This window comes from Daphnia carinata, chromosome 7 (assembly GCF_022539665.2).
Source record: "Daphnia carinata strain CSIRO-1 chromosome 7, CSIRO_AGI_Dcar_HiC_V3, whole genome shotgun sequence".
In the NCBI taxonomy this organism is placed as follows: domain Eukaryota; kingdom Metazoa; phylum Arthropoda; class Branchiopoda; order Diplostraca; family Daphniidae; genus Daphnia; species Daphnia carinata.
In genome coordinates, this window is record NC_081337.1 from 10,054,688 (window position 1) to 10,080,123 (window position 25,436).

A 25,436-nucleotide genomic window follows, 5' to 3' on the forward strand; every position below is an offset into this window, starting at 1 on the left:
AGACACCTAAACTTGCGATTGGTGACTTGTATTGGCTCTCTTCCTTGAGCTAATACAAATTTAATTTTCTCGCGAGATGTAACAGCAGGTACCACATTTTTTTTTTTTTTTAGATTGAAATTCTGTTAGGATCTTTATAATGAAAGAATGAGAGGGCAGACGTGTCTCAATCGAAGACCAAAACAAGAAGCGGCGGACTTTGGAGGGGGGCTTCGGCAGAATCGGGACCAAGGTCGCTGCTCTTCTTCTTCTCGTTGTAAGAGGTCAAGAAACGGTAGACGGACAGCTGGAAGAACGGCGATAAACACTCGTCATACTTTCTTCTCCAATTTTTTCGTTGGAGCGCACGCAGATACCTCGTTCCCGGCCCACGCACGAGCCTCTTTCTTTCTTACCGCTTATCTTTTCAGTAGCCTCCTCCTTTTTCTGTATCGTTTGCTACCACGGAAACAGAATCTTCGGAGGATTTGTGACGCCAACTGCGATTCCAGAACAAAGCGGAATTCTAACCATTGTGAAAGCGGTCATCGAGCTTCATACATTAACAGAGTGAAGACCTACATCTTCGAGTGGGAGTTCACTGTCCCGAAAAATTACCATGTCCCCTGAAGATGAACCGGGTTTTATTTGGAATAGGTTCCGTAGTGTCGTTGGTCTTTGACTATTGGGTAACATCAATTGGTCGATGACATCAATATTATACGATACATCTTTAAAGTTGAAAAGGCCACTTGGCGTTCCCATTTTCTGTATGCTTAAACACCCAAAAAGGCAACAATAGGATCCTAATAGACGGCGGTTTTCGGACAGGAAGATGAAACGACTCTTTGATTGAATCATCGTTTGCGTTTTGTGAAAATAGACGTGGAAAGGAATGAATAACAGTCTGTTCTTAGCGTCACATTCAAAACCTGCTGCCACATTTTTGGTGAAAAATATGATTAATTTTGTTCGAGAGGTCAGTTTTTACATGGTCTGTTTTCTAAATTTGGTTCGGTTGGCGTATATGGCAATACGAAGCAAGTTTAAGAAAAACGTTTAATCTCTAATCTTATTCCGTGACTGCCAAGGGTTACTTTCAAGTCATTTACATTACGTTAAGGGACGTTTAATATACTGGTGTAACGGTTTGGTTGTCTCCCTCGAAACAATCGTGACCACTGGATATTTAAGGAATAGATTAATAACAAATTCTATTGTTCCATGGAAATAAAATGCAATAGAAATTTAATTTTATGTCAATCACTAATGACAAACATTTTTGTTTTCCCTTAGAAACAACGTTTTTTTGCATCCCTCTGCCAGCTTCCATCTTATTGTGGTTTGATGGGACAACATAACAACGGTTTGCGGCCATGTAACGTAGGATTTTTCAAACGGACGGCTGGTATTCGTTTCAATTCCGTTGGATGGATACGGAAGCAGTGCAACCCAAACAGCAAGGACCACAGCGTTTCCACAAATCAAAGTAGGTCTATTTTTGTTTTACATTACAGTATCCACGTAGTATTTCTGATCTTCCTTCTACTTTACCTATGAGACGTTGGCGTTCCACATACGGTTTTTGGGACCTCCTTTTTTTCAAACAATTTTTTACATCAGCTTTTGAAACTCTGAGAATAGCTCTATCAAGCGTTACAAAACTGGAGAAAAGGCGTTCTGCATTGTGTATAAAGACTAATTTTCTCCGAATTTCCGCATTTGTTTTTGAGATTTTTGATTTGCCGCCTAATTAGAGTTGTTGTCCGTCTAAAACTAGTTCAAGTAATGACGGCCTTCTCGGAATTACTGTTGGCAATATAGGGAGTTTTTCTGGTTTTTTTCTTGTTGAGTGATGGATGAAAATAGAAACATTTTTTTCCCTTGGCGATTACTACGAAAGGGAGATTAATATCATCTCTCTTCTCGTACTTTGCTTTCACCTTACATGTATGATAAGCGTGCTAAAAAGAAGCATATTCGGCGAAACTGCTTGCCAGATAGGCATCATCGGGTAGCATTTTCTGGTATGTTCTCGGGCTTTCCCACTCTGTGCTATACATGAGCTGTTGGTAATCGTAGCGGACCCTGTAAACTTTAAATATTTTACATTTAGTTGAAAAAAATAGGCCATTCGCCATATGTAAAGATGACTTCTTTCAGTACGGCATCCATTCAATTTCTTCGTATCTTTAAGCATCTTCGTTTTCAGTTTTTAGAAACGTATCTTTTAACCTTAACAGATTTTTCATGAGTCGTTGATCAGTACTTCCCGCGGACGCAATATCCAGCACGATTATACTCTAGTAATTATCACTGAACCAAAACAAAACAATTGTTATGGCATGGATTCAAATTGTGGGAAAATCTTTTTTTACTCTTTTTTTTTTTTTTTTTTTTTTTTTTCAAGGGATTCCACGTACTATTTGATCAAATTTGCCCTCTATTTGCACGTTTCCCTTTAGTTTCATTCTTTTCCTCCTGCTTACTAGCGTTACGACATTAAGGTACTCTGGCAATTACTTCTTTGGGTCTATTAGTAAGCTGCGTTAATTACTTTCCGTATCGTCCCCTCAAATCGTTCAGCCTCATTGGCACGTTACGACTTCCTAAAGACAAAAACATTTTCTTACTGTTACGTATTTTTATGTGGCCATTTCATGTCATTGCCGCAACGTTTTACAATAGCTATATTGTAACACGTACTTTTTTTTCCACGCTCGCCAGTTATTGTCATTGCTCGTTTTCGTCTTTCTTTGGGCCGACAAAAGCCTTGAATTTGGTTTTTTTTTTTGCGACACGAATCCATCCGAGCAGATGAACAACGTTCATGCTGACGTTGTCAAATGAAAATTGCTCACTAGGCTGAGAAGTCGTGGCGCGTTGTGCGAGCGAGAGGTGCTAAAGAAATCAACGGTGAAAACTGACATCACCATCAGCAGGTGCACGCATTTTCATACACAACAATAGATAGCCGCTTTCCACAGCCCCCGTTGTTTGTCATCTTGTCATGGACTCCCCGGGTGAGTCGGCAACATTATGGTGGCAAACAAGACTTACGTGCAATGTGATACAGAGCGATCGTCGATGACCGCATCGAAACTCGCGCTGCCAGAAGATGAGTCATCGTGTCAGTTAACTCAGCGTTAAAAAAAACACCCTTCTGCGTCATTTTTTTCCTGTAGCAACAACAAAAAATGATTCTGGTGATGATACGCAAATCACCTGCGGCCCCCAACGCGGATGTTCTTCCTTTGTGGAGGAATGTGTAATATCCAACGTGTGGGGAAAATTAATCCAATGATTTGGCATGCGTTGGACGTAAACTAGTCTTATCCAAGCGTATTGCACACGTTAAACAAATTGGCCATTTTAGTCGCCAAAGTCCTGAAATAGTTGGCGCCCACAAGCTCGTTTATTTATGATTAAGGTTACTAGGGCGGGTCAGGTGTCGTCCAGCAGCGCAATGATGCAACGAACCGGTACCGTAAGATGTAAACGTGACGACTGTAAGTGCCAACGAAACTGACGGGAAATAACAAAAGAGCCCCCCAGATGCTAGTCCATTTATTTCTGCGTAGCTCAGCGTAATGGCTGTTTTATTCCCGTTGGATTGGGGATGCCATTAAGCTTTGCGAGGACTCGTGACCAATTGCATAATGCAGCAAGACCTTCTAAAACAATTCATTTTTTCCCCTCTAGTTCTTTGAGTTGTCCTATAAAAACAAATAAGATGCTTTTTTTTTTTAACAGAATGTAGTCCGTATTCTGTATTTCTTCTTTGTTTAGGGCATTCAATTCTTTCTTCATTTTACGTAAGCAATTAGCGTAATCAGCGTAGTTTATAACGACCGCGACTCACGGGAGGAAGCCGAAAAAAAAAGCGACCGCTGTTAGCCATTCGGTCCAGCACGATTCATCAAAGATGATTACGGTTTGCTTCAAACGATTCACGCATCCTCAAGGAAAAGACAAAAATAGGAATGCGGTTGTACGTAAGAAGAAAAAAAGCAAAGGACCTATTTTTTTTTCATTTATCTTTTTTTTTTTTTTTTTTGTTTTTTTTTTTTTTACATAGAGAAACTGTTGTGATTTTTCCTTCTTTAGGCTCACCGTTCTCCACGGTTTAAGTGGCTGTTTGACGATGCCATAACGTTTGATGTGTTTTTGTTTTCTTTTCTTTTTTCAAAGCGAATGAAAGAAAACAACTTTCGTATGGTATGAGTTATGCTCTGGAAAGCAAAACGTGCTCAAACCGTTGACCAGTTGCGAACGACATTTGTTGTTGGGTACGTTTTTCAACGCTGCAAACAATATGCATGGGTCCAGACTCGTTTAATAACCAAAGGTTTATTACAGGGGCTTCTTTTTATCTCTATTATTCGCCTTTGTTTTCCTTATCCGTTTCCCTTCGTTGCCACGTCCATACAAATCACGCGTATCGCTTTCAATTAGACAAAGTTATAGGCGAATACCGTTAAAATATGCCCGCGCTCATACTAAAATTATCTCTGGCAATACGCGTTAAGCCGGAGGACCATCACTTACGTATTTATCAGCATTTTCACCTGGAGAAACAAAAGTGCGCATTGTGTTTGGAAAGAAAGCGCTGTCCGATCTCTATGAAAATGCATTAAAAATTTGTTATTTATGAGAGAGTGTACGAGAGGCTCGAAGCTATTTGACGTCTGTTGCCCGAGACGCCAATGCCAGGTTCAAAAGGGAAACTAAAAACGAGCCAGTGCAACAGATGTTCGAACACTCTTAGCTCCTTTCTCCTCTACTGAATTTTCAATTCCGGCACTTATGCCACTACGCCGTAGTCTTCTACTTTCTCCCTTGGCGCTCAGCCGAGCATGATCCGGTTCTGTCGTTATTAGACACTCGCGTAGGAAAACCCACTTCAATCCAATACGCGGAACTGAGAAAAACCTGGGCTAGTAGTCCCTTCTGTTGCCGTATCCTTGATGAAGAATTGGGGCTATCTTATTGCCAGCAGCGCATGGAAAAAATTGCCGATCTATGACATTTGGTGGAGGGAGAAAGTTGTTCACAAAATCTTCTGCCACTTGCGGCCAACAGAAACGCAGGGCAATTGTGGAAAGAGAGGCGTGTAATACGAGGGACGGGGGGTGTTGGAAAAAAAAAAACTCGTGGCATCACCGTCGTGCTACGTTTAGTGCAGCGGGGAAAACACCTATCATCGCTCGAACAATTCCACGATTGGCAAATGATGGCCGACGCAGTAGTCGGTCCGTTTCTCGCTACGTTTGACGATGTCGAGTAAGCGCCTATCGCTTCAGAAGCTGAAGAGTTTGTTTTTATTAAAAGAGACGGAACTCAGCTGGATATTGATGCTTGACCGCGCGTAATTCAAAACGGGAAAGATTTAGGATGAAAAAATCAGACAGGGAATGAAGATCTTATACACACAAAAAAAAAGACCCGCTATTTTGTGCGCTCTAACACAGGTGGGCCGGCCTTCCATGAATTTTCGTTGCATGAAAATAGTCGAAATGAATGGCGCAATGGGGAAAAGGGAATGATCAACTCCGCCTTGATCTTGATGTTTGGGCGATAGATCTTGATCATAATCGTGAATGTCGAACATGTGGAGAAAAAAGGCTATTTTTGTTCGGAATGTGAAAAAGTAGAACGCGGATCGATTAACTGACCCAAGAACCTTGCAAAGAAAAATGTTGGGATGTTCAAAATGAGTTTTACGCTGTTCACCTTCACCTATCATTATACAGGGACGATGGCTGACGATAATCATGTAGGGGTTTTTTTTTTTTCTTTCTTGAGGACCCAATCGTAGCGTTTTGAAATTGCTTAGAACGTTGTTCCAAAATCTCAGCATCTTTTCATGCTCTGTTTTTCCCCTTTTCTAACTCACGCGTGTAAAATTACTCAAATTAATAGGCGATTCACCTCGTTCATTTAAAGCAAAAAGGCCATTTTTTGTTTCTTTCGACAAAAAAAAAACTGTTTGTGTATTGGTTAACTACATACTTAAAGAAGAAACAAAAAGATAAAATGACCAGCGGTGGATCGTGGGTGTAGGTCTGTCGTTGTCCCACAAACTAACGCACACATAGTAAAAAAAAAAAAATACGATGAGCAAATTCAAATGATGATGACTGAACTGAGGGGAGGATGGCTTCCAGTAGATTCTATCTTATCTGCTTTTTTTTTGTGTGCCTATTTTTTTACCATTATCCTCCTGCGGCTTTCGTGTTGTTTCATTTTTAAAAAAAATTATGATAGCTTGGCTTTGCACTTAAAAATGGTATACTACCTTATCATCAAATGTATCCAACCTAACCGCTCCAATTTTTTTGTTCAGCGATGAGAAATTAAGAGGCTGCGTTGATGCAGTGCTTCTTTTTTTTTTCAAACGGAATAAAATGTAAAATACTGATGCCACCGGACACAGATACTTGTGCTTATGTAGGGCGACTAGTCGATGTTGATGGAAATATTTGAAGTTGACGGTCGATATCAGGACGCATAGCGCGAGTTCGAAATAGGTAAGTGCAAATATCTGTCAGAGCTAGGTTAGTTTCCGGGCGTTCCGGATCGACTTGGAATAGCGAGGTGGAATTGAATGAAGCGCATATTCCTAGCGGTAAAAAGCCAAAGGGCGATGATGTTTAAATAAGTTCCAATTATCTTCCAACCAGGGTAATGCGAAGTACCGAAGGCGATTCAGTGCAATCCTTATGTTTGGGCTGAAATATTCCCATTCACTAAACCGCTCTGACTTATTCGTGTTTTTTTGTGTTTCACTTCTTATTGTTTATCACTAATTGCTTTGTTTATTTTTTTCTTCTTATTATTATTAAATTTTTGTTTTCATTTTTTCTAAGCCTTGTTTTCTTGATCACGAAGGACGTTTTTTTTTTGCGTACAGTTTGAAAATTTACCTGCTGACCTTATTCTGTCTGCCAAGTCCGGTTTTCTTTGAATCATATTTTTATTGTTTTTTTTTGTTTTTTTTGCCATTTCTAGTTTGTCAAGTATTTCTCTTCTGGCATTTTGTCCTCTATGAAGAGCTAAAACTCTAGGCGGGCAGCATGTTACGTGTCAGTTAGCAGTGGGAAGCAGGATCGCGCACTTGGAAGTCTCTCACTATTAAGTACTTTGCAACGCTCAATTGCACCTGTCAGTAATTGACCTGGACTGCCGGACCTTGTTCACACACCTCTCTTCGGTAAGTCTGAACGAAACAAAATTCTTTTGGCGTCTCAAATGGTCCGTATTCGAAAAATTCAGCGTGCGTCAACTAGTAGTGTCATCTCCTGTGGTGTGAACACCATCAGAAATGGATAACGCAAAGCATTTCTTTTTATCCCCAATCAATTTCGAAACAAGTGGGTGGGCGTATCAAACGATACGCACAAAAACCGTTTCCATTTATCGTGAAATGAAGCCACAGTGTCACGACAGGCTAACGGCCGCCCTATTTCAAGGGCAATAAGAAAATACATTGTGATGGTGAACTGATGAGGAAAGTTCATGACGTTCATTGTCACAATGTTGACGAGGAGGAAGGCACGGATGATAGGCTTAGTTTTACTGACGTTTCCGGATATTCAGCTGAGTGATTACTTGGAATGCGACAGCAGGCAAAACTAGCAGTACGAAGTGGTAGTCGAATGTGATTCGTAACATCCGTAATGAAATCCAAAACAAACCGAAACGAAAGAAAAAAAACAATAGCCGAAGCTAAAGGGAAATTGTGGCAAGTGAAAGCCACGCAAATTTCATCAAATAAGGCGACCGAATTCTATCGGTACACGTTTTTCCTCTTATTCTAATTTCCTTTTCAAGTTTTTCTGGTTATTGTCATCAGAATCGTCTCAATATCGAGTTTTACACTTGTTTTTTTTTTCTTCTTCCTCGTTCTTCTTTTTTTTTTTCTTTCATTTTTTTTTGAGGGGGGTTTCGGTTTTTTAACATGCCAATGCCGCCTCCTTTTTTTTTTTCTACCGCAACGGTAAGAATGGTTAGAAGAGGATACTTGAAACGTGAATTGCGCCATGTGGCTCTTCCATACGCTCATGGGCGGATGAGGACCGTATTCGAGTGCGTGAGAAGTCACCAAATGCACGACGGAATGTCCACAGAGACGGAACTCACCTACGTCACATTATAATTCATCCACAAACTAGGGGCATCGACTACGATCGAATCTCCTAATTTAATCAAGAACGACTCGCAAATCGATGCCATTCTAGCGGAAAATTTAAATTTTGCCAACGTTCATAAAGAGAGAAAACTTTTCCGGGTTATGTTTACAAAAAACAAAATTCCGAAACCGATTGAGCGTTGCGAACGAGAAAATCGCACGCGAATCGCTGACCGCGAATGTCCTCTTGCTCCGTTCTGACCATAAACGCTAAGGTGCTCCGGTCAGATCGAGCACTTGGTAAATTCCCACAATTTTTTTGTTTGCTTCAAACGGACTCTAGAAGTTTGCGATGCGACGAAAGTGTAGGTTTTTGAATTTCAAATAGGTTGAAGGAAGAAAAAGTAGATTACCTTTTCATTTTGTCGTTTTTTTTTTTTTTTTTTTTGAGACTGTTCAATGAGACGTAATAGAACGAGGCAAAATGAAGGACGAACCGTGACCAGTATCTCTCGCCAGTCAACCTGAAATAAGTGAAAGCGTCCATTCTAGACCTCGCAGGCCAAACATGACGCAAGACAAGAAGGCCGTGATGAGAAATTAGGGAACTCATTAGCGGCTGAATTCTTATCCTTACAAAGTGTCGCACTCGTTTTTTCATTGGCGATAATAAGAGAGACTAATCAAAAAGGTAACCGCTCGTAATGACTAGTTGATTACCCCCTTTTTTCTCTTCACATCCAGTTGATCCAGAAGACTCAGTTTTGATTCACTTCAATATTTTCGCCTGCTTTTTACAGTAATTTGTTGGTCATTCCCCTTTGTATTCCGCATTTAAAAAAACAAAACAAAAAGCGAAGGGGCTCTTGAGTCGGGTTTCTAACTTGAATTACCCCTGGCCATTTTGGCTCACGACACGCAATTCTTACAGAGTTCATTTTCAAGAGAGGGAGCATGCCACTGACGCTTAATGTGCGGGTTGTTACGCACTAGCGATCAATGGACAGCTGTTGCATAGACTGTGAACTGCATATGAGCCAGGCGTTGTATTCCGTACGGGGAAAAAGAAAATAAATCCAGAATAAATTGTTTAAACTCTCGACCTAGCGGTACTTCAATCCACATCTTTGACGCAGGCTTGTGTGAGTTCCTCAAGCTTGTTGTTTACTGTATTCTTGGCGTTCGCTTGCCGCCTGTGTCCAGTACATCGCTACGTATACGCAGCCGAGCTGCGGTTTGATGCTGGCCTGCCGTGTCACTTCCGTGCAACGGGTCCTCAGGTACCGTCAGCCCCTCGGTCTTTTCTGGTTGCAGTAGCCCGTGGTCGCAGTGTAGCCTGAGCTGTCAAGACTGCGCCACCTCTTTCGTTTTTATTCATGTGTTATTCAGTTGCGCTACGCCAAGTTATTCAAATGGAAGTGAGCTGCGTTCATTGATAGTCAACGAAGAAACAATCTCGAGAGTTAAATCCGATAGTCTTTATCGCTTCCTAAAGTTAGTTAAAAGTTTTGCGGATGAAGGGCAGGCGACGTAGTGAAAGCATTTCTTCGTCATCATCGTCTTTTAGTAGCGCCAGCAATGGCCGTTCGCTCTCGCTCCATCAGGCCAAGTCGCTGGATTCGCTGGACCGCGATGAGGCTCGGTCCGGCCCCGCGATGCCGTCATGGAAACAACGACGGGACTATCAAAGGCTGAGCAGTGAACACCAAACAACGTCGACCCTATCATCATGTGAAAGCGGCGAGAGTAGTAGCTGCTGGAGCCAGAATGAGGGGACAACTCAGTCCAGCAGTAGCCGAAGCAACAGCAGCGCTTTGACTTGCGACAGTAGTGATACTAGCAGTAGCCAGAGCACAGCGGGAAGCGTCCGTCCTCGTCAAAATCAATATCACCAGCTGAATAGTCATCCTAAACAGCATCAACAGCAACGGGCAGACAACGACTGCAACATGTTGGCCATTTTCAGCTGTTGCCTTGACAACCGTCGTCAAAGGATGGCATCACGTAGCACCAGCCGGTGGACGGAAACGCCCGAGTATGGGAACAATGCGCTAGTGCGGTCCTGCTCGTCTGCTTGCAAGTCTTGGGATGGCTCCTCCGACCAGAGTAGTCTCAACGATGTAGGTCATCATTTCGGTTCGCACGCTAACGCTACGGACGGACCTTTGATCATCACTAAAGTACCTAACCAGAGGTACATCCTATTTGATTTCATTAAAGCGCTGGGTGTTCCTGCCGTTTAGAGAAAGCACGTGCAATCGTGAGTTGATATGCTTCACATATCATTCAGAAAAGACTCTCTCCGCATCCACACGCCCCATTCCTCTTAGTTGATAACCAGAAACGATGTGTTTGCGTAGCTAACATAGTATCAAAACTTTGGTGAAAGCGGACCAGCTGCCCGCCTACCTTTTGTTTTCATTGACACGCCATCTAATCTTTTCTTTTTTTTTTTTCCCTCGTGTTTTTCTACTGGTCGTATTTTAATAGCTTGTAATCGCGAAAAGTAACGTAGAAAAACGAAAATGACGTATGATGACCCAAACTTTTCTACTTGGTAGAGGTAGTCTCTTTTTTTCCCCATCTCTTTGGGCCACAAGAACAAAACCAAAACGCGGAACAACAAATCGTTGTCGAAACGCAAGTGGAGCGCGACGAATCTGAGATGGATCGGAACCGTTTTTCTTTCTTTCGAAAACAAAAAAAGCTGCAAAATGTAATAAAAGATGATCGTCCTTAAAAGACGGGAAAGTGGTTTTTGACAGTTGTTGGCACTATCGTTTCACTTGGCACTCTTTCTGTTGTCATGCTTCTGCATTCTTTCCCTCGCTAGTGGCTTAACTTCTTCTCAACCGATAAGCTGCGTGGAGGGCTGTTGAATTGGAGAACGACAACTTCCAGCCAAGAACTTTCCATCACGTTGGCTAACACGGAACCTGGCGAGGAAGCGATAATATTCGTTTTGATGATTTATCGTGATCACGTCCAGAGAAATCAGCCATCCTCCGACTCTCTCTTTCGTTTTTTTCTTTTTCTTTACGACGAATAGCCTACGCTATTATTGATTTGTGACACATGACTAGTCCAGCATGATCCAACATGCTAGATGTGAAAGGCTGACTCTTCGTCCAGATCTCGAAACGTTGGAGCAATAGTTTTTCTTTGAGGGGAAAGCGTGTTTCAAAAGGTGAAACAGATGCTTTAGTTTCGTCAGGTGATACCTGATTGGTTCCAAAATTGAATAGAAAACAACAATAGAAAAAGTAGCAAATTGTTACGTTTTGTTATTAGCGCGTCACGCTCCGCTTGCCAACAAGGAGGAATCGAATTAATCTGTGACAATAATCAATAGGTGCAGAAGAAGGAAAAACGTAAGAAAGGCCAAAAATAGCGAGGGGGGGGGGAACAAAATGAAACCTCAAAAACATAAACAAAGCGGAAGATTAGCGACATATCGCTGCTGGAGAAAATTCCAGCTGCAAAAAAAAAAAAAATTTCTTCTTTTGTTCTGTAGGACGTTACCGCCATCGACTTGTATTATTCCTTTCCACCAGCCTAAAGCTGGGCAATTTGTTAGAGACGTTTGCGTATTTTACCATTATTTATTTTCTCGTTTTTTTTTTAGCTTCTTTTGTTTTTGTATGCCACCATTTTCGTCGATATCCCGTAGCTTTTTAGGTATAGTTTTCCAGTTCGAGGTTGAGTACTTGAGGCCCACCCGTCGTTCCACCGCTGCGGCCATCCTCGTCCAGCCCCGCGGTGGGCGCTTCGCTGAGCGAAGTTGAATAAGGGAAAGTAGGACGACAGAAAAAGCAGTTGTTACAACTAAACAAACTCAACAGCTTTCCAATATCAGATGGAGGGGAAGGGGGATGGAACAAAAAGCCAAAAAGAAAAAAAAAAATGGGCAAGAGACCCACCTACTAAGCTGTTGTATTACCACACCGACAACAAGAACCCAACGACTACTGCAACCTGCAACTATTGGCAGGGAAGGCGGACTAGGGAAACAAATGGAAAGGGGTATTGGAGCGGGAGGAGACAAGGAAAGACTGCAAGGAGAGACCGTCTTCAAAAGCGGTCGTGAAAGCCGATACGGGCTTCATTGGTCGACAACAAGTGACTCGATGCAGTTGTCATTAGGAGTGCAATCGTCCAAGTCCTTTATGTCCAAGCTTTGGCTATTTGTGTGTTTGTTTTTGCAACTCGTGAGCTCTGGGTGAATTGAATTGACTTGACATCGGCTGAAAAACTCTTTGTTATTGCATTAAGAAGATGGTGTGGTTACAGAAATTGAGGAGGGCGTCAACCAGATCCTCCACCAGGAGCGTTGGCACCAACAAAAGTAGTAGAAGTAGCACCAAGAGAGCAAATAGTGCGCTTGGCATTTCGAAATTGGATTCGTTTAACGGCAGCACGAATTCCATTCCCAACCAAACGGCCTATAATGCGTACACAGGCTTCGATGACCATCTCTGCACACAAGTGTACTACTATCAAAATAGGTCTCACATACTGTCCTTCCTCGTTAGCAGATTGTCGCTTATTGATCCCCATTTTTTTTTTCCGATGTGCTTCCATTAGTTCCATAGCTGAATTTTTTGTTTCATCTTTTGTTTTCTTTATTTATAGATACGGACGAACGAACGTCTTACGTTGGCTGTTAACGGAAGCCGACCAAGCCGCCGCAGTCGCCGCCACAGCAGCCGGTGAGATGCCAATTGGCATCGCGGAGACGGGAACACTAGCACTCCACTACGCCGCCGCTCGAGGTTGCCTGGATTGCGTCAAAATGCTGATCGAATCGCCTTCATTGGATTTCAGGTATGGAGTCTTCTTTTCTATGTTTTTCTTTTCCCATCTCAAAGAACAGGGCAAAGGAACATTTGTAAAACTTGTAGCGCAACTTGTCCGTCCTGTCTTCTAGTGGGAATAAAGAGAAAACGGTGGGCACGTTTGCTCCTCCTTTAAAAGCATAGAATCCTCCAGAGCGTGAATTTTTCCAGAGAACCAAAGGGAAAAGAGGCTATGTGGTGTAGGGAAAGCCTAGATATTTGAGGGAAAAAAAACGAAACAATTGGATGTGGAAGAACCGGACACCTGAAATGATTGTCAGATTTTCCCTTCTTCGATATACTCAGGTGGATTTACGGTTTCTCTTTAGTTTCGATGCACATTGTTTTCGATGCTTTCGCTTCCCGTAACGTCAGTCACATGACCAGCCTGCTGAATCAAATATAAGACAAATAGAATATACGGATCTGAGATGGCCCAAAAGTGTGTGACGCTGACTGACGTGTTACGTTCTCCCCATCTGGTGGTTACATTATCACCGTGACACCGTCCCTTAACGATGGTAGATTGTTCGCCCCTGTCATTGTCACTCGATTCAATTGGAAGCTGCTGGAACATCCTGTTCAGTCTCGACGTTCAGTTTGAGTCCAAGACTCCCGACCGTTCGTGCGAACTATTGTTCGGTCCGAACTGTCTTTCGCCTGCATTGTAGTGTGTGACGTCGGCTGCAAGTATAACAGAACGTCCCGTAACGTCAACGAGGTTTTTTTTTTTTTTTTTTTTTTTTTTTTTTAAATGCTTTGTATCTAGCCGTTCTACATAGTAGTAGGCAAGACACTAGCCAACAAATGAATACTGCTGATGGTTTCCTTTTAGCGCGTCGAAGTTGCATCTAAGGACCACTACCATATTTTTCCTTCACTGGACAAGAATGAGTTCTTTTTCAAACCGCATTCCGTCACTCTCTGTATGCGAAACATTGGCACGACAAGGAGTCCACGGATGTTTCTCTAACGGAATGCTAAATAAAAAACGGAAGAGAAGTCGATGCAAACCAGTGAGTCTGCACGAGCAGCTCTCTTTCTTTTTTTTTTTTTTTTTTAACCCTGTTATGACGGATCGATTTTTTTGTTGTTGTCGACAAGCGCAACACACAAAGAGCGTCGCTGATCCCAATCTTATTCAAATTCGGTCAGAACGTGACGTTTATTACTATTATTCGGTTGTCCTGCCTAAGTTTGCTGATTCAATAACGAATATTGCCCCTTGCAAATACTGCGTTGTCTTTGAAAAGATTAGTTTATCGCATCGAGTAACTACGAAATATCTTACATTCAATTAAAAAAAAAAAAAAAGGACAAATAATTAGAAATTTTCGCGCTGAATTGTGTAAAAGAGTGCTTTGACGTCATTCAATGTGTTCCATGCTGGCTATTCTTCTGTCTCTCTTTTGTACCAGTAAAGGGGAAAAAAATTTCTCTGGCATTGGTCAAATTAGCGTATCCATGTACAGTGAAGTAAAGAGTGCCACGGGCCTCGAGTTGGTTCGTTACCATCGTTACTGCCGCTTCAGCACGTAAACGCTGCATCTATGAGTGTTCTACATACATAACGGCATCGGCTCGGGTCAGTTCAGAGAAGACGAAAGCACCCTCCCCCTCTTGCGTACCCAACTCTCTCGGTGCGGTGCGTTCATGCGGTTTCATCTAGGCAAAAGCTGACGCAGGCCGACACCTGTTGCTTGCGTGCTCCCGCACGCTACTAGCTAACAGCGAGGGAGGGCTATTGAACTTTGGACCATCATCCAGAAACGGGTTTCTTTTTCTTTTTTTCTTTTTTTTCTTCTTTATTTTCTTTCCATTCGTCTTTTCATTTGCTTTTGTTTCCCCCTTTTTTTTCACACGCCGGCTACATATTCGTCTTTTCATTCCTTTTCCTCTGCGTTTCTGCGTACCGTTTAATAGTGGCTATCCACGTGGTTTGCAATATTGAGCCAATGGCTAGAATCGTCGTTCATCTCGCTCTTCTTTACTGTTTTTCTTTTTTTAGCTTTTTATAAATTTTTTTTTGTCAAACCAAGACTCAAAGTCTTATCCGATTACATTGTTCCTTGTACGACGCGGCTAAGCGGGCGTGTGCGCCAGACTATGTATTTTTTTTCCCCCTTTTGTTGTTGTTTCGCATTTCCCTTATGCATTGCGCTAGTTTTGGAACTCCCCGCAAAAGAGAGACGGAAAATTCTCAAACATGACCATCCGTTTCCCTCATGCCTGTAGTGTTCTCTTTTTTTCTTTTTTCCTCTCGCATCCTCGAATTCTTACAGAGATCTTTGTGCAATTCTCAAGGTGAGCCGTCATGTTGTGATCTCATGTTTATTCGCGAAGATAGAAGAGAGAGCAATGAATAGCTTGGCAAATGGTAGCAGCTTAAAAAACGAGATGAAATTCTCTTGTTTGGCCCACAGGAAGGGCAAACAGAACACGTTGAGGTACATGACATTGATGCGGGAGATTCATACGTGCCCCGGCTGACAGATCTATTCAATCTGTTCAAGACTTCACGGTCGGACGCCGAAACATTTCATCCGATTTCTCCAGTTCCATCCATAATTCCATTCTGACCGCGTACGTTTAATTTGTTGGTTAAACCGCCTGTCGCCGTGCGCCACAGGGGTTTAATGCAACACGTTAATCAACGGTCTTCCACAAAAAATAAAGGCATTGCAATGCAGGAACGAAGACTTTTCCTGCGGCCTAGACTCCCCAAAAACGGTATATCTTCCTTTCCGGTCTGCCTAGCAAATGAAAACATCCGTTTCATACCAGACGCGGCCAAATGTGTCAAATTTAAAGATGTGCTTCAAGAAGCAGATTGAAGTACAGAAAGAAAAAAAAAAGTGGCGGCTTCATTTCCCTAGACGTTCACGGGAAATTGCTAGGGGAGGAAGGAAGAGGAAACAGATTTATTATTTTATTTATTATTTTAAAATTGAAAGAACCTCCCATCAATGTGGCTGAAAAGACATGGAAGAGGCGGGCGGTGGAAAAACGAAGATGGCGTGAAAGAGAATTTTCAAAAAAAGAAAAGAGTTCCAAACGTTTCGCCATTTTAGCTGACGGATATTGCAAACAAACCGAAAGTATTGGTGAAGGGAAGATGATTTTGAAAACAGTCTTTCTTCTTTTATTCCGTGTGTAGATTACCTGAACGGCGATTTCACAAGTTTCGCTCCGATACTCGCGTAAAATGTCCTTCCACCCATCTCTACCCGCAAGGTGTATTGGGCGGGTGCGGAAAAAGAAGAGGGAGCCACAGTTCCCGTTGCTCGGAGGAGGGCAGGGCCAACCATTAGCTTTTCGTTTTTCTCACCAGTTCGTGCGTTCAGTATTCGTGCCGACGGTCGGCTGACTAGTCGCGCTTGTGTTTCCTACGTTGTGCTTCCTCTTTGTTTTTGTTTTTTGGGATACGCGTTTCCATCAATCTTCTATTCAGCGTCCTTGTTTGCTATGACTAGCACTGTGTGTAGCCGATTGATCATTTAACTCTGGGGGAAATCGGTCGAAAGGTTGGGATGAAGCGATCGTAAAAAAAAGGGACAGAAATTAGACGAAAACGACGCCAAAGGCCTAACATAAAAGTGGCTTATGTTTTGATCTGTTGATGGGCGCAGTGTGCAGCGGATCCTCTTCGTCTAGCGTTCGCAACTCACCGCAAAACTGGTAAAAGGTCCATTCCCACCCGTTTTTACCTATTGTTCCCGTGAATTGTCCTTCGTGTGAGAATTATAACAGATGATGTCACTTTTCTGGGTCAGCACTCTTGTAGCTCACTTTAGGGTTAGGCAGAGTTTTGCTAATACCAGGGTGCGTGGTGTTGTACACGTCTGTCCAACCCACTCAACTGGTTATGAAGCCCTCGTTTATTCCACCTTTTTTTTTTTCTTTCTTTCTTTTTTCTTCTCTCTTCCTTGGTACCGTTTAGTCAACATCCGCCGGTTACGGCAACCTGCGGATGGTCCTGTTTATTACTTTTCCGTTTGTCGCAACTTTATTCGATTTTTAGTGTTTGCTATATAAGAAACTTTTGATGTCCATCGAGAAGGGTTAACCTTGCCTCAGTCACGGTGAAATTGCGATTGTTGCCCATTTTTGTTCATCGGGCGCACAAAGTGTGTATGCGCGCCGACACGGCCCGTTAGCTCCAAACGCAGAGCCTGTCGCTCGAAGGAGTCCAGGCGCGAAGAAGCGCACGGCCGCGCGAAACTGTTTGGCTATTGTGGCATTGTGTCGTCATTCAACAGAGCTTCAGCACTTTGGCTACCGATTACTGGCTTCTGACCGTCAGTGTCGCCATCGGATACTAGAGCGAAACGAGCTCGAAGAAGCCCGGGGATAGGATTCAATCATGCCAATCAATCGTGTTGCTATTACGTGTATTAGACTGTCACGTTACTCAAGCACAACGACGCAGAACTTGACCGTAAGAAGAATAAGTTCAAAAAAAAAAAAAAAATCTACGATCAAAATTTGCTCTTTTATCAATCGTCTTGCCGGGAAATTCCAGGCAATTCATCTACATTCAACTGTGCAGTAGCTTGAAGCACGTCCACCGCCTACCATCATCCTTAAGGCCTTCTTATAACCGCCGACAGGACGCTCTCGGTCAGTGACCACCACCAATAAAGAAAGGCAACATAAACAAAGGAAAAATACAACAGCCTTTTCTGGTAGATGTTGGCTCGGCTAACGTCAATCGCGGTGGAACAGATTCTTAAAAAAATGTGTTCTCGGAAATAGCTAGTCAGTCATAATGAAATACCTTTTGCTGCTCTAACTTGCTGTTATTTAGCATGCCACCGGCAGGATGTTAATGAAAACCAACTACCTGTTTGGAATCGTGTCGGGATAGTGTTTTACGTGTAATTCGTTGGTACGTGCTGATGCCACCTCCAATCAAGAAAATTCAAATAGTCATTAAAAACGACGTAAATAAGTAGGCCCTTCTTTCCAACCCCAGTATAATGACCAACAGCCATGATCTTCCTGCATCGTTTTTTTTTTTTTTTTTATATTTTACTGAATTTTTTTGGATTTCCATTATGACTGATGCCTCCAGAGAATCTTCGGCATTATTCCACATCCATCAATATATACTGATGGTTAGCGAATAATAGGTGAGCTTCCAAATTTGATTCTGAAACTTAGTTTTGACCCCGATTACGACTTTCTTCACGCAAGCCAGAAACAACAACTACCCAAATATACATGACTCAATCTTGACGATGAGTAAAACATCTAGTTTCCCTTACCAACAACGTGTTTCACCTTACATCATACAACATGGGGATACCTCAGTCCAGTTTTGGCAGTATTCCTTGTTTACTTAATTATTTTCTTTTTTCCTTTTTTTTTTCATTTGTTTTGTGTCAATTGACTTTTGCCCTCATTGCGAAGCCAGTTGTTGTCATAGTGTTAGTACAGGTTTTCTTTTTACCTGTATCTTTTTAGGGGTATTAGGTCAAAATGAGATCTTCAGTAACATCCTGTTTCTACATTTCCGTCTCGTTTTCTCCCGGTAGAACTTGTTGGGATGCGGCACATTTTAAAATGTCACCGGTGAACTAATCTAGTGGAGAAACTCCGACAGCTCTGAATGTGGAAAAATTTCGTAGAAAAGTTTTTTTTTTTTTTTTTTTTTTTTTTTTTTTTTAGAGCAACGTGACAAAGGCGGAGAACAAACAAAACCAGGAAATAGAGAAGCCAAAACAGACGCACACACAAATCGCTAAACAGGATACATCTATCATGTTAGACTTTTCGTTGAATGATGGTGTTTTTTATTTGAGGCCAGGAGCAATGTCGTGTTTATTGCCATCACATACAGTATAAAATAATTCAGAAATGACCGAGCAGGCCAGAAACCTTGACTATCAACTCACGAGAAGATTGCGTCTATCACTTTTGTGTTTGTTTTGTCAATCGATTGCCAGACTCGTGCCATTTTTAGCATTTTTTCGTCCAAAATTTGACAATGCCAGCTGGTGGTAACAGAATGATTAATGGAAACGAAAAGATGAAGTTGCATCTTTCCTTTGAACGACATCAACACCTGGAAATAGCTGTTTGTTTTTTTTAGCTGCCGATGTTTCAATTTCCGACTGTATACTATTGCTGAACCGCCTCCAGCAACGGTTCAGAAATCGTAGCCTATTCAAGTTTGCTTGTAGGCTAATTACGTACACAAAAGTGCGTGATGGAGCCATTTTTAGCTCCGGTCATTGTGAAACGAGTATTTCTGTTCTCATTCCTCTGTTTGAAATGTCTCTTTCTATTTGCTCCGCCAACACGGATTGATGGGCTAATCAGATAAGGCGCTGATTTCTCTTGCCGTAAGCGACTAAGCCTAACTTATCACGAACGTAACCTCATTTTTCTTGAATTCATATATCCGATATGTCTTCCCTTATTTTACCATTTCATCCTTGTCGGGAATAAATTGCTCCGATTAATTTAACAGACCATTTCTTTTTGTTTTACAGTGCTGATATGCAAATGGAAAACGACGTGACTCCAGTTTACCTGGCGGCCCAGGAGGGCCATCTAGAGGTGCTTAAATACTTGGTAACCGATGCAGGCGGCTCGCTGAACATGCGAGCTCAAGACGGAATGGCTCCCATTCACGCTGCCGCTCAGATGGGATGTCTCTCTTGTCTTCAATGGATGGTGAGTGTCATTTAATAATGAGTTCGATCCATCACCATTCCCGGATGCAGGCAACTGCTCCTCATCAAATTACATTACCGTTAGTTCGATGGAAGAGGGAAGCGAAAGAAAGAATGAAGTACGATGCAAATGCTGTAATATTTAAACCTGAAAAATGCCACAGTTTTAGTGTGCATTAAGCCTAGTGCCCGGCCACACAATTTCAACAGTTATGTCCGAAAAATGACGTTCAGGTTGAGTGCATTTCTTTGCCTAAAGGGCAGAAGCGATGAGCTAGTTCTCACGGCAGTAATTGCCGTAGGGACATCACTAAAGGACAATCTATGACATTTTCAGAAAATAGCTGCTGATCTTTCTGATGCGTGAAGAAGACTATACAGCAGCAACCCCTTTTTCTTATTCGTTCAATATTACGATTATTACATTGATGGTAGTCAGGGGCCTGTGTGTGTGTATGTTGGACAGCGTTACTCCGACTAGACATCAAGTCTAGGAATAAACTAACGGTCATCTTTTCCGTTTGAGGGCTTTTTAGATCGTATCGTGAAGAGAACAGATCAACAGTCAGACCGGTGTCAAGTTATCTTACCAATGTCATTCGATGTTACCAATATCCAAGCAAGTTTGGCTCATCGCCCAACGTGGCAACTTGGCGTTGCTTTAAAACCGAACAAAAAGACGGTGCTCATTCGCCTGTGGTTGCTACATTCTCCCATTGAGTACCAAACTTTTCTTATCAAACATCCGTTAAGTGACGATGGCTGCGTTTCACCATCCGTGTCAATTAAGCGAGCCTATCCGTCGGTCTCTGAATTTTTCTCTTAGACGTTCAATTAGATTTTCACTAAGCCGAAATATTCGTTTTCCTTGCATTTCCATTGTATTTCCCTATCTGGCTTTTGTGTACAAGAGATTAGGCCAGTAAAATAAGAAATCCCAAGCCAGCAGATGGAACTAAACGGTAACCACCTGTTACGGTGCCCGCTCGATGTTACCCCAGTTAGGGAGTTTAACGTTATTCTTCCCATGTTTTTCTTCCGCCCCCGATCGGTCGAGTACCTGAAGGAGGTGCCGTTACGATCGCCTCGCTAAGATTGTGTGGTCTCTCGTAACTGAATGGGTCTGCAGGCCAGTTCGGACCGGTTAATCATCTGGCCAATACCGACTCTGCGCTCTGTGGTCATTGGTTTATTCCTCAAACGTCTGTTGACAAGTTCATTAATTTAGCATTTTACTGGTGGCCATGCAGGTCTCGTCCAAAGGCGTCGATATCAACTCCAAGGACGGCGATGGTGCTACGCCATTGCATTTTGCCGCCAGTCGTGGACACGTCGATGTTGTGCGCTGGCTGCTGGCCAAAGGGGCCAAAGTTACTCTGGACAAATTCGGCCGTTCGCCACTCAATGATGCAGCAGAAAACGAGCAATTGGAAGTAGGTTGACGTTGCGTTTGCTTCTAGTTCGATGCGGTGAATTCATTTTTATTTGTGATTCCCTTTTTTTAAGTGCTTGACGTTGCTGGTGCAAAATGGCACCGATCCAGACTACGAATCGGATTTGATGATGTTACAATCGGAAGATGGCAGCAGTCAGTCACCCAGCTGCGTCTGTTCCAAACAGCGTTCAGCACAAAGCAATTGCAGCACACTGGATGAAGTATCAGAAGAAGTCGAGGAAGAAGATGACATCGACTCCTCCTGCTCTCCAAGCTGCGATTGCCTACACTCGAGTAGCTCGACGTGTCACTCACCGGTCACTGAATCCGAGCCTACTCTCAGTAGGAAACGAAATGATACTAAAAAAGACGATTCCGGCCAACATCGAAAGCCGTTCTATTTGCATCCTCGCAAAGAAATGGAATTATCGGCCCTATCAAGAGCCGTACCCAATCAAACAAGCTTCTTTTTAAATCCGGCCGATCAGCTGGAGAACCGCAAAAACCAAAACTTGAGCTCGAGCCATCGTCACCACCATCACCATCGGCACAGCCCTCACCACCACAGTCGTGACGGCGAACTCAGTGACCAGCAGCAACAACCATTCTATCTGCACGATCCGGAATCAATCGTGTACACGCGTGTCAAAGAATTGTTTGTTGTTGGCAAGTTGAACGAGAAGAAACGCCCAGCAAACTTAACTGGAGCGGCCTTCAGCGAATTGAACGACACGGAAACTACGCGATGCCGTTCTGGCAGTTCAAAAATGACTACTACCGAGTCAGCCTCCGAATGCGACAGTTCGGATTCATCTGAAAGCGTAACAAACGACGACGATCACAATAATAACCTAATACAAGCGGTCCAATCGGAAGAATTCCACGTATGCCATCATTGTTTTACCTGTTTATTCATTATTTATTTTCACACACGATTTAAATAATTACAGGCAACCAGTAGTCAGACGTCTTCCGGTTCATCGTCCGCCTTGTCGCCGCCATCTTCGCCGACGTCTTCGTCTTCTCCTTCTTCTCCCTCTTCTCCCTCATCTTCCTCTTCTTCGAGATCCGCTCGGGGACCGGAAAATGAGTACGAGGAGATTTATTCTGTTCCGACGTCCAATCCCCGAAGCGTCTATGAAAACCCGAGTGCGCTAAGGAATGATATGTCTTCTGATGATGAAGACGATATCATCTCCATCCCTCCGCCACCGGGTAAAGTTTTTTTTCTTTATTTCATTATTTGTTTTTTGTTAGCATTCATCCGCCAATTAGCTACAAATATGTAATTTTTATGTTTTAGAATTCTGCGGATCGCCAACAGAAGGTACCAATGACTTCCCGCATTATCGTTCCAGACAATCAGACAGCTCATTCAACCGAGTAGCGATGTCTTCTCCCATAGGAATGGAGCACAGCCGGTAATTGCTATTCGTACAGTTTGAATTTTTCCTTAGCATTACGGTATTGACTTATTTCAACGGGGCATTCTATAATGGACAGGCAATCGAATTCATCCAACACGCTGCCGCCACCGCCTCCTCCTCCGCCGCCGTTCCGAGCCGAGGACTCGAGGGAAGAGGGAAATCTGGCCGACGTGGAAAGTTCTTCCGCAACTTCGTCGTTGGTTTCAACATCGGATTCGGGTTCCGAATCTGATCGAAGTAACGACGATGACAACAGTAGTGTCAGTGGTCCGGTAAACCTCACTTTGGCCGAAGCCACTAGGCAGTTCTACGCTACAAGAAACGCCGAGGATCCAACAATGAAGCCTTCGTTTCTTCGCAATACAAGAAAGGGCGTTCGCAATGAGTCAGGTCAGTACATTCAAACAACTAATACACAAAATTTCGTTTGCAAATGAAAGATTTGAAATCTAGTTTTAGAATCCTGTTCTCTATTTGTTATGCAAACAGGTCATACTCGTTTGAATCGACCAATGTCTCTACCCGCTGACATGGGTGATGCGCTAATGGAATCTTTGCGTTTACATGCCGACCAACAGCAGTCTGCCAACCAGGCAGGGTGCACCAGTGGCCTGACTGGAAGTAATAAACACATTCTGCTGAGCAAACAAATGGCGCTGCCTTTCATCCCGCCGAAATTCCCTTCACCTTCGGAGACCGACACGTTGATCAAACCGTCAGAATACCTGAAGTCGATTAATTTGACCCAGCCATCCAACAGATCTAACCGACCACCACAACGGCACATACCTGCACCTATCGTCTATTCTTCTGCACCTTTGAATCTATTCGAAGAAGTGAAGGAACAGGAGGAAGGCCAAACGGAACAGGAACAAGGAGACTTGAACGATGTAGAGAGAGAACATGTTTATGAAGAGGTTCAGTCATTGGCGGACAAAGACGAAGTCAAATTGCAACCAGTAGCGGAAAGGAATGAAACCGTGCCAATTGTTCCCGCAGTCATGGAGACGACCAAAAGTCCCGTAGTCGCACTGCTTAGCAATGCGTCCTTGTCAGCGCCGCCCCCACCTCCGTTACCTGTCATTCCGGAGGATGACCACTCCGTTCACTACGTCAGGCCTGTGACGAGTGCTCCAAGTGGCAGCCAAACGCAACAACATTTGCAACCGCATCATGCCCCATTGGCTCCAACCAACTCTCTGTCCCAACCTCTGTCATCAATTAGCATTCTTGACCTTCAAAGTGTTCAATTGCGCAAGACAGAAAACAAACTGGCGAAAACTGTATCGGCCCCATCGAGGCCCGCTGCACCTTTGCCAATTGGTATTTGCAACACGAAGTTCTTCTATTTTTTCTTTTTGGGTTAACGATAACAAAATGTATTATTGAATTCCAGCTGAGGTAATTCCTGTTCAACAAGACCTGATCGCCGAGCTGAAAGCTTTCAAAGATATCTCGGTCGTTGGTATCAAAAAGCTGAGAGTAGAACGCGCCAAGGAGGAAGTCCAACAGGAGCAGAGCCAAGCCAAAGAGTTTGAGAAACAATTTACGTACGATAATTTTCTGGAAAAGGTATTTTTTTCGTTGTGATACGTAACAGCATAACATTTTTATCTTTGCTTTATACGGCTTACGTGTTATTTCACACATTAGGTACCGGATAAGGATGTGACTGGAGCTGTTATTCCCGACTGGAAGCGACAGATGCTCGCCCGAAAGGCAGCCGAAAAAGCCAAAAAGGAAGCCGAGGAGCAGCGACAGCGAGAGCTCGAGGAAAAACGGCAGCAATCCATGCCCGCCTGGAAACGCCAGCTTTTGCAGCGAACTAGCACAACGTCTGAACGGAAAGAAGTTGAAGACACCAAGCAGTCAGTCTTTTTCTTCTTACTCTAATATTTTAAAAATCAGTCGTAACCAAATTCTAAATCTGCTCCTCCCTCTTGTTTCTTTTTATTGTAAAGAGTCCCAAAACACAGCCACCCAATCGAAGAAAAGGTGAAAAGTGAACCCGCACAAGCTGCCCCGTCGGTAGATAACAATCAACTGTCCTCGACTCTGCGGCCTGCTGAAGCTACGGGAGTAGGCGTTATAATTTCACCTTGGCGGATGAATCTTAAGAAGACCAGCACCACCTTAAACCCGAGAGACTAATAATAAATATAATAATAAATAAACAATAAAATAAAAAATATTTTTTTCTGAAACGTGATATTATAGATTTTTCTCGTTATTTTATCGTCGGAATTTCCCTGTTTCAATTTTATCTTAACTTTCTCCCATTGGGTTGTTGGCTCTAAATTTTCGAATCCTTTTCAATGTGGCTTTATGTAAATAATAAAAAAAATCTGCTTTTGAATACCCACATTCTGGAACGTTTCTTTTGTTGATGTTACAGGAGCAATATACATCTTAATTGGTTCAAATCGTCTGTACGTTTTTTTTTGTATTTACCGGAAAACGTTGCCAGGATAGTCTGATACTTCAGAACGGTAATTTTGCATTGTAGTACAAGCCTTTTTTCTGAACCTTCCCTTCATTTTTTCTCTCCTTTTGGCCATTTAATATCAGCGCCCCTTCTCTTGTAATGCCACTTGTCCATACTACCTAATACAGAATCGAATTTTACGAGGGCTGTCGGTGCAAGAGGTGGCATGAGGTCAGCGAAATTATTTTACTAATTGTATTATTAGTCGTTTTATGTATGCACTGAAAATCGTGTAAACGAGCATGAAGCCTGTCACAGGTCTGATCGAATGCGATTTTTAGCTCAGTCGATTTGTACAGAAACACAGAGATTTGTAGGCACATCTGAAAAAATTTAATTTGCAATTGGAGCCCTGCCTAGGGCTCGACGCCGATTACCTGAGAAACAACTGAATATAAGAAGGCGCTGGCGCTAAACTGAAAAAAAAACTGAAAAAAACACATTTTACCTGAATCTCAGGTAAT

At 42.8% G+C, this 25,436-nt stretch overlaps 1 protein-coding gene across 4 annotated transcripts; it reads left to right on the forward strand.

Moving 5' to 3' along the window:
• Positions 1-7,067: 7,067 nt before the first annotated feature.
• On the forward strand, positions 7,068-24,910 carry LOC130692442 (uro-adherence factor A-like). 4 transcript variants are annotated; one of them, XM_057515727.2, is made up of 12 exons: positions 7,068-7,192; positions 12,743-12,934; positions 19,443-19,626; positions 20,876-21,058; positions 21,132-21,944; positions 22,011-22,275; positions 22,364-22,481; positions 22,564-22,877; positions 22,977-23,810; positions 23,884-24,059; positions 24,141-24,355; positions 24,449-24,910. In XM_057515727.2, exons 2-12 carry the CDS (start codon positions 12,825-12,827, stop codon positions 24,636-24,638), a joined length of 3,402 nt encoding a protein of 1,133 aa, XP_057371710.1. In that variant the 5' UTR covers positions 7,068-7,192; positions 12,743-12,824; the 3' UTR covers positions 24,639-24,910. The 4 variants fall into 4 exon arrangements, with proteins under 4 accessions (XP_057371710.1, XP_057371571.1, XP_057371639.1 ...); XM_057515588.2 differs by lacking the exon at positions 7,068-7,192 and adding an exon at positions 9,464-10,304; XM_057515656.2 differs by lacking the exon at positions 7,068-7,192 and adding an exon at positions 12,225-12,615.
• Positions 24,911-25,436: the final 526 nt, after the last annotated feature.

What these genes read in the sequence shown, in the direction of transcription:
- LOC130692442 (XM_057515588.2), top strand. Translation starts at nt 9,625, where the DNA reads ATGAAGGGCAGGCGACGTAGTGAAAGCATTTCTTCGTCATCATCGTCT. An exon ending in CTCCATCCCTCCGCCACCGG is followed by an intron (nt 22,276 to 22,363) that starts GTAAAGTTTTTT and finishes TTTATGTTTTAG; the next exon opens with AATTCTGCGGATCGCCAACA. An exon ending in GAAGTTGAAGACACCAAGCA is followed by an intron (nt 24,356 to 24,448) that starts GTCAGTCTTTTT and finishes TTTATTGTAAAG; the next exon opens with AGTCCCAAAACACAGCCACC.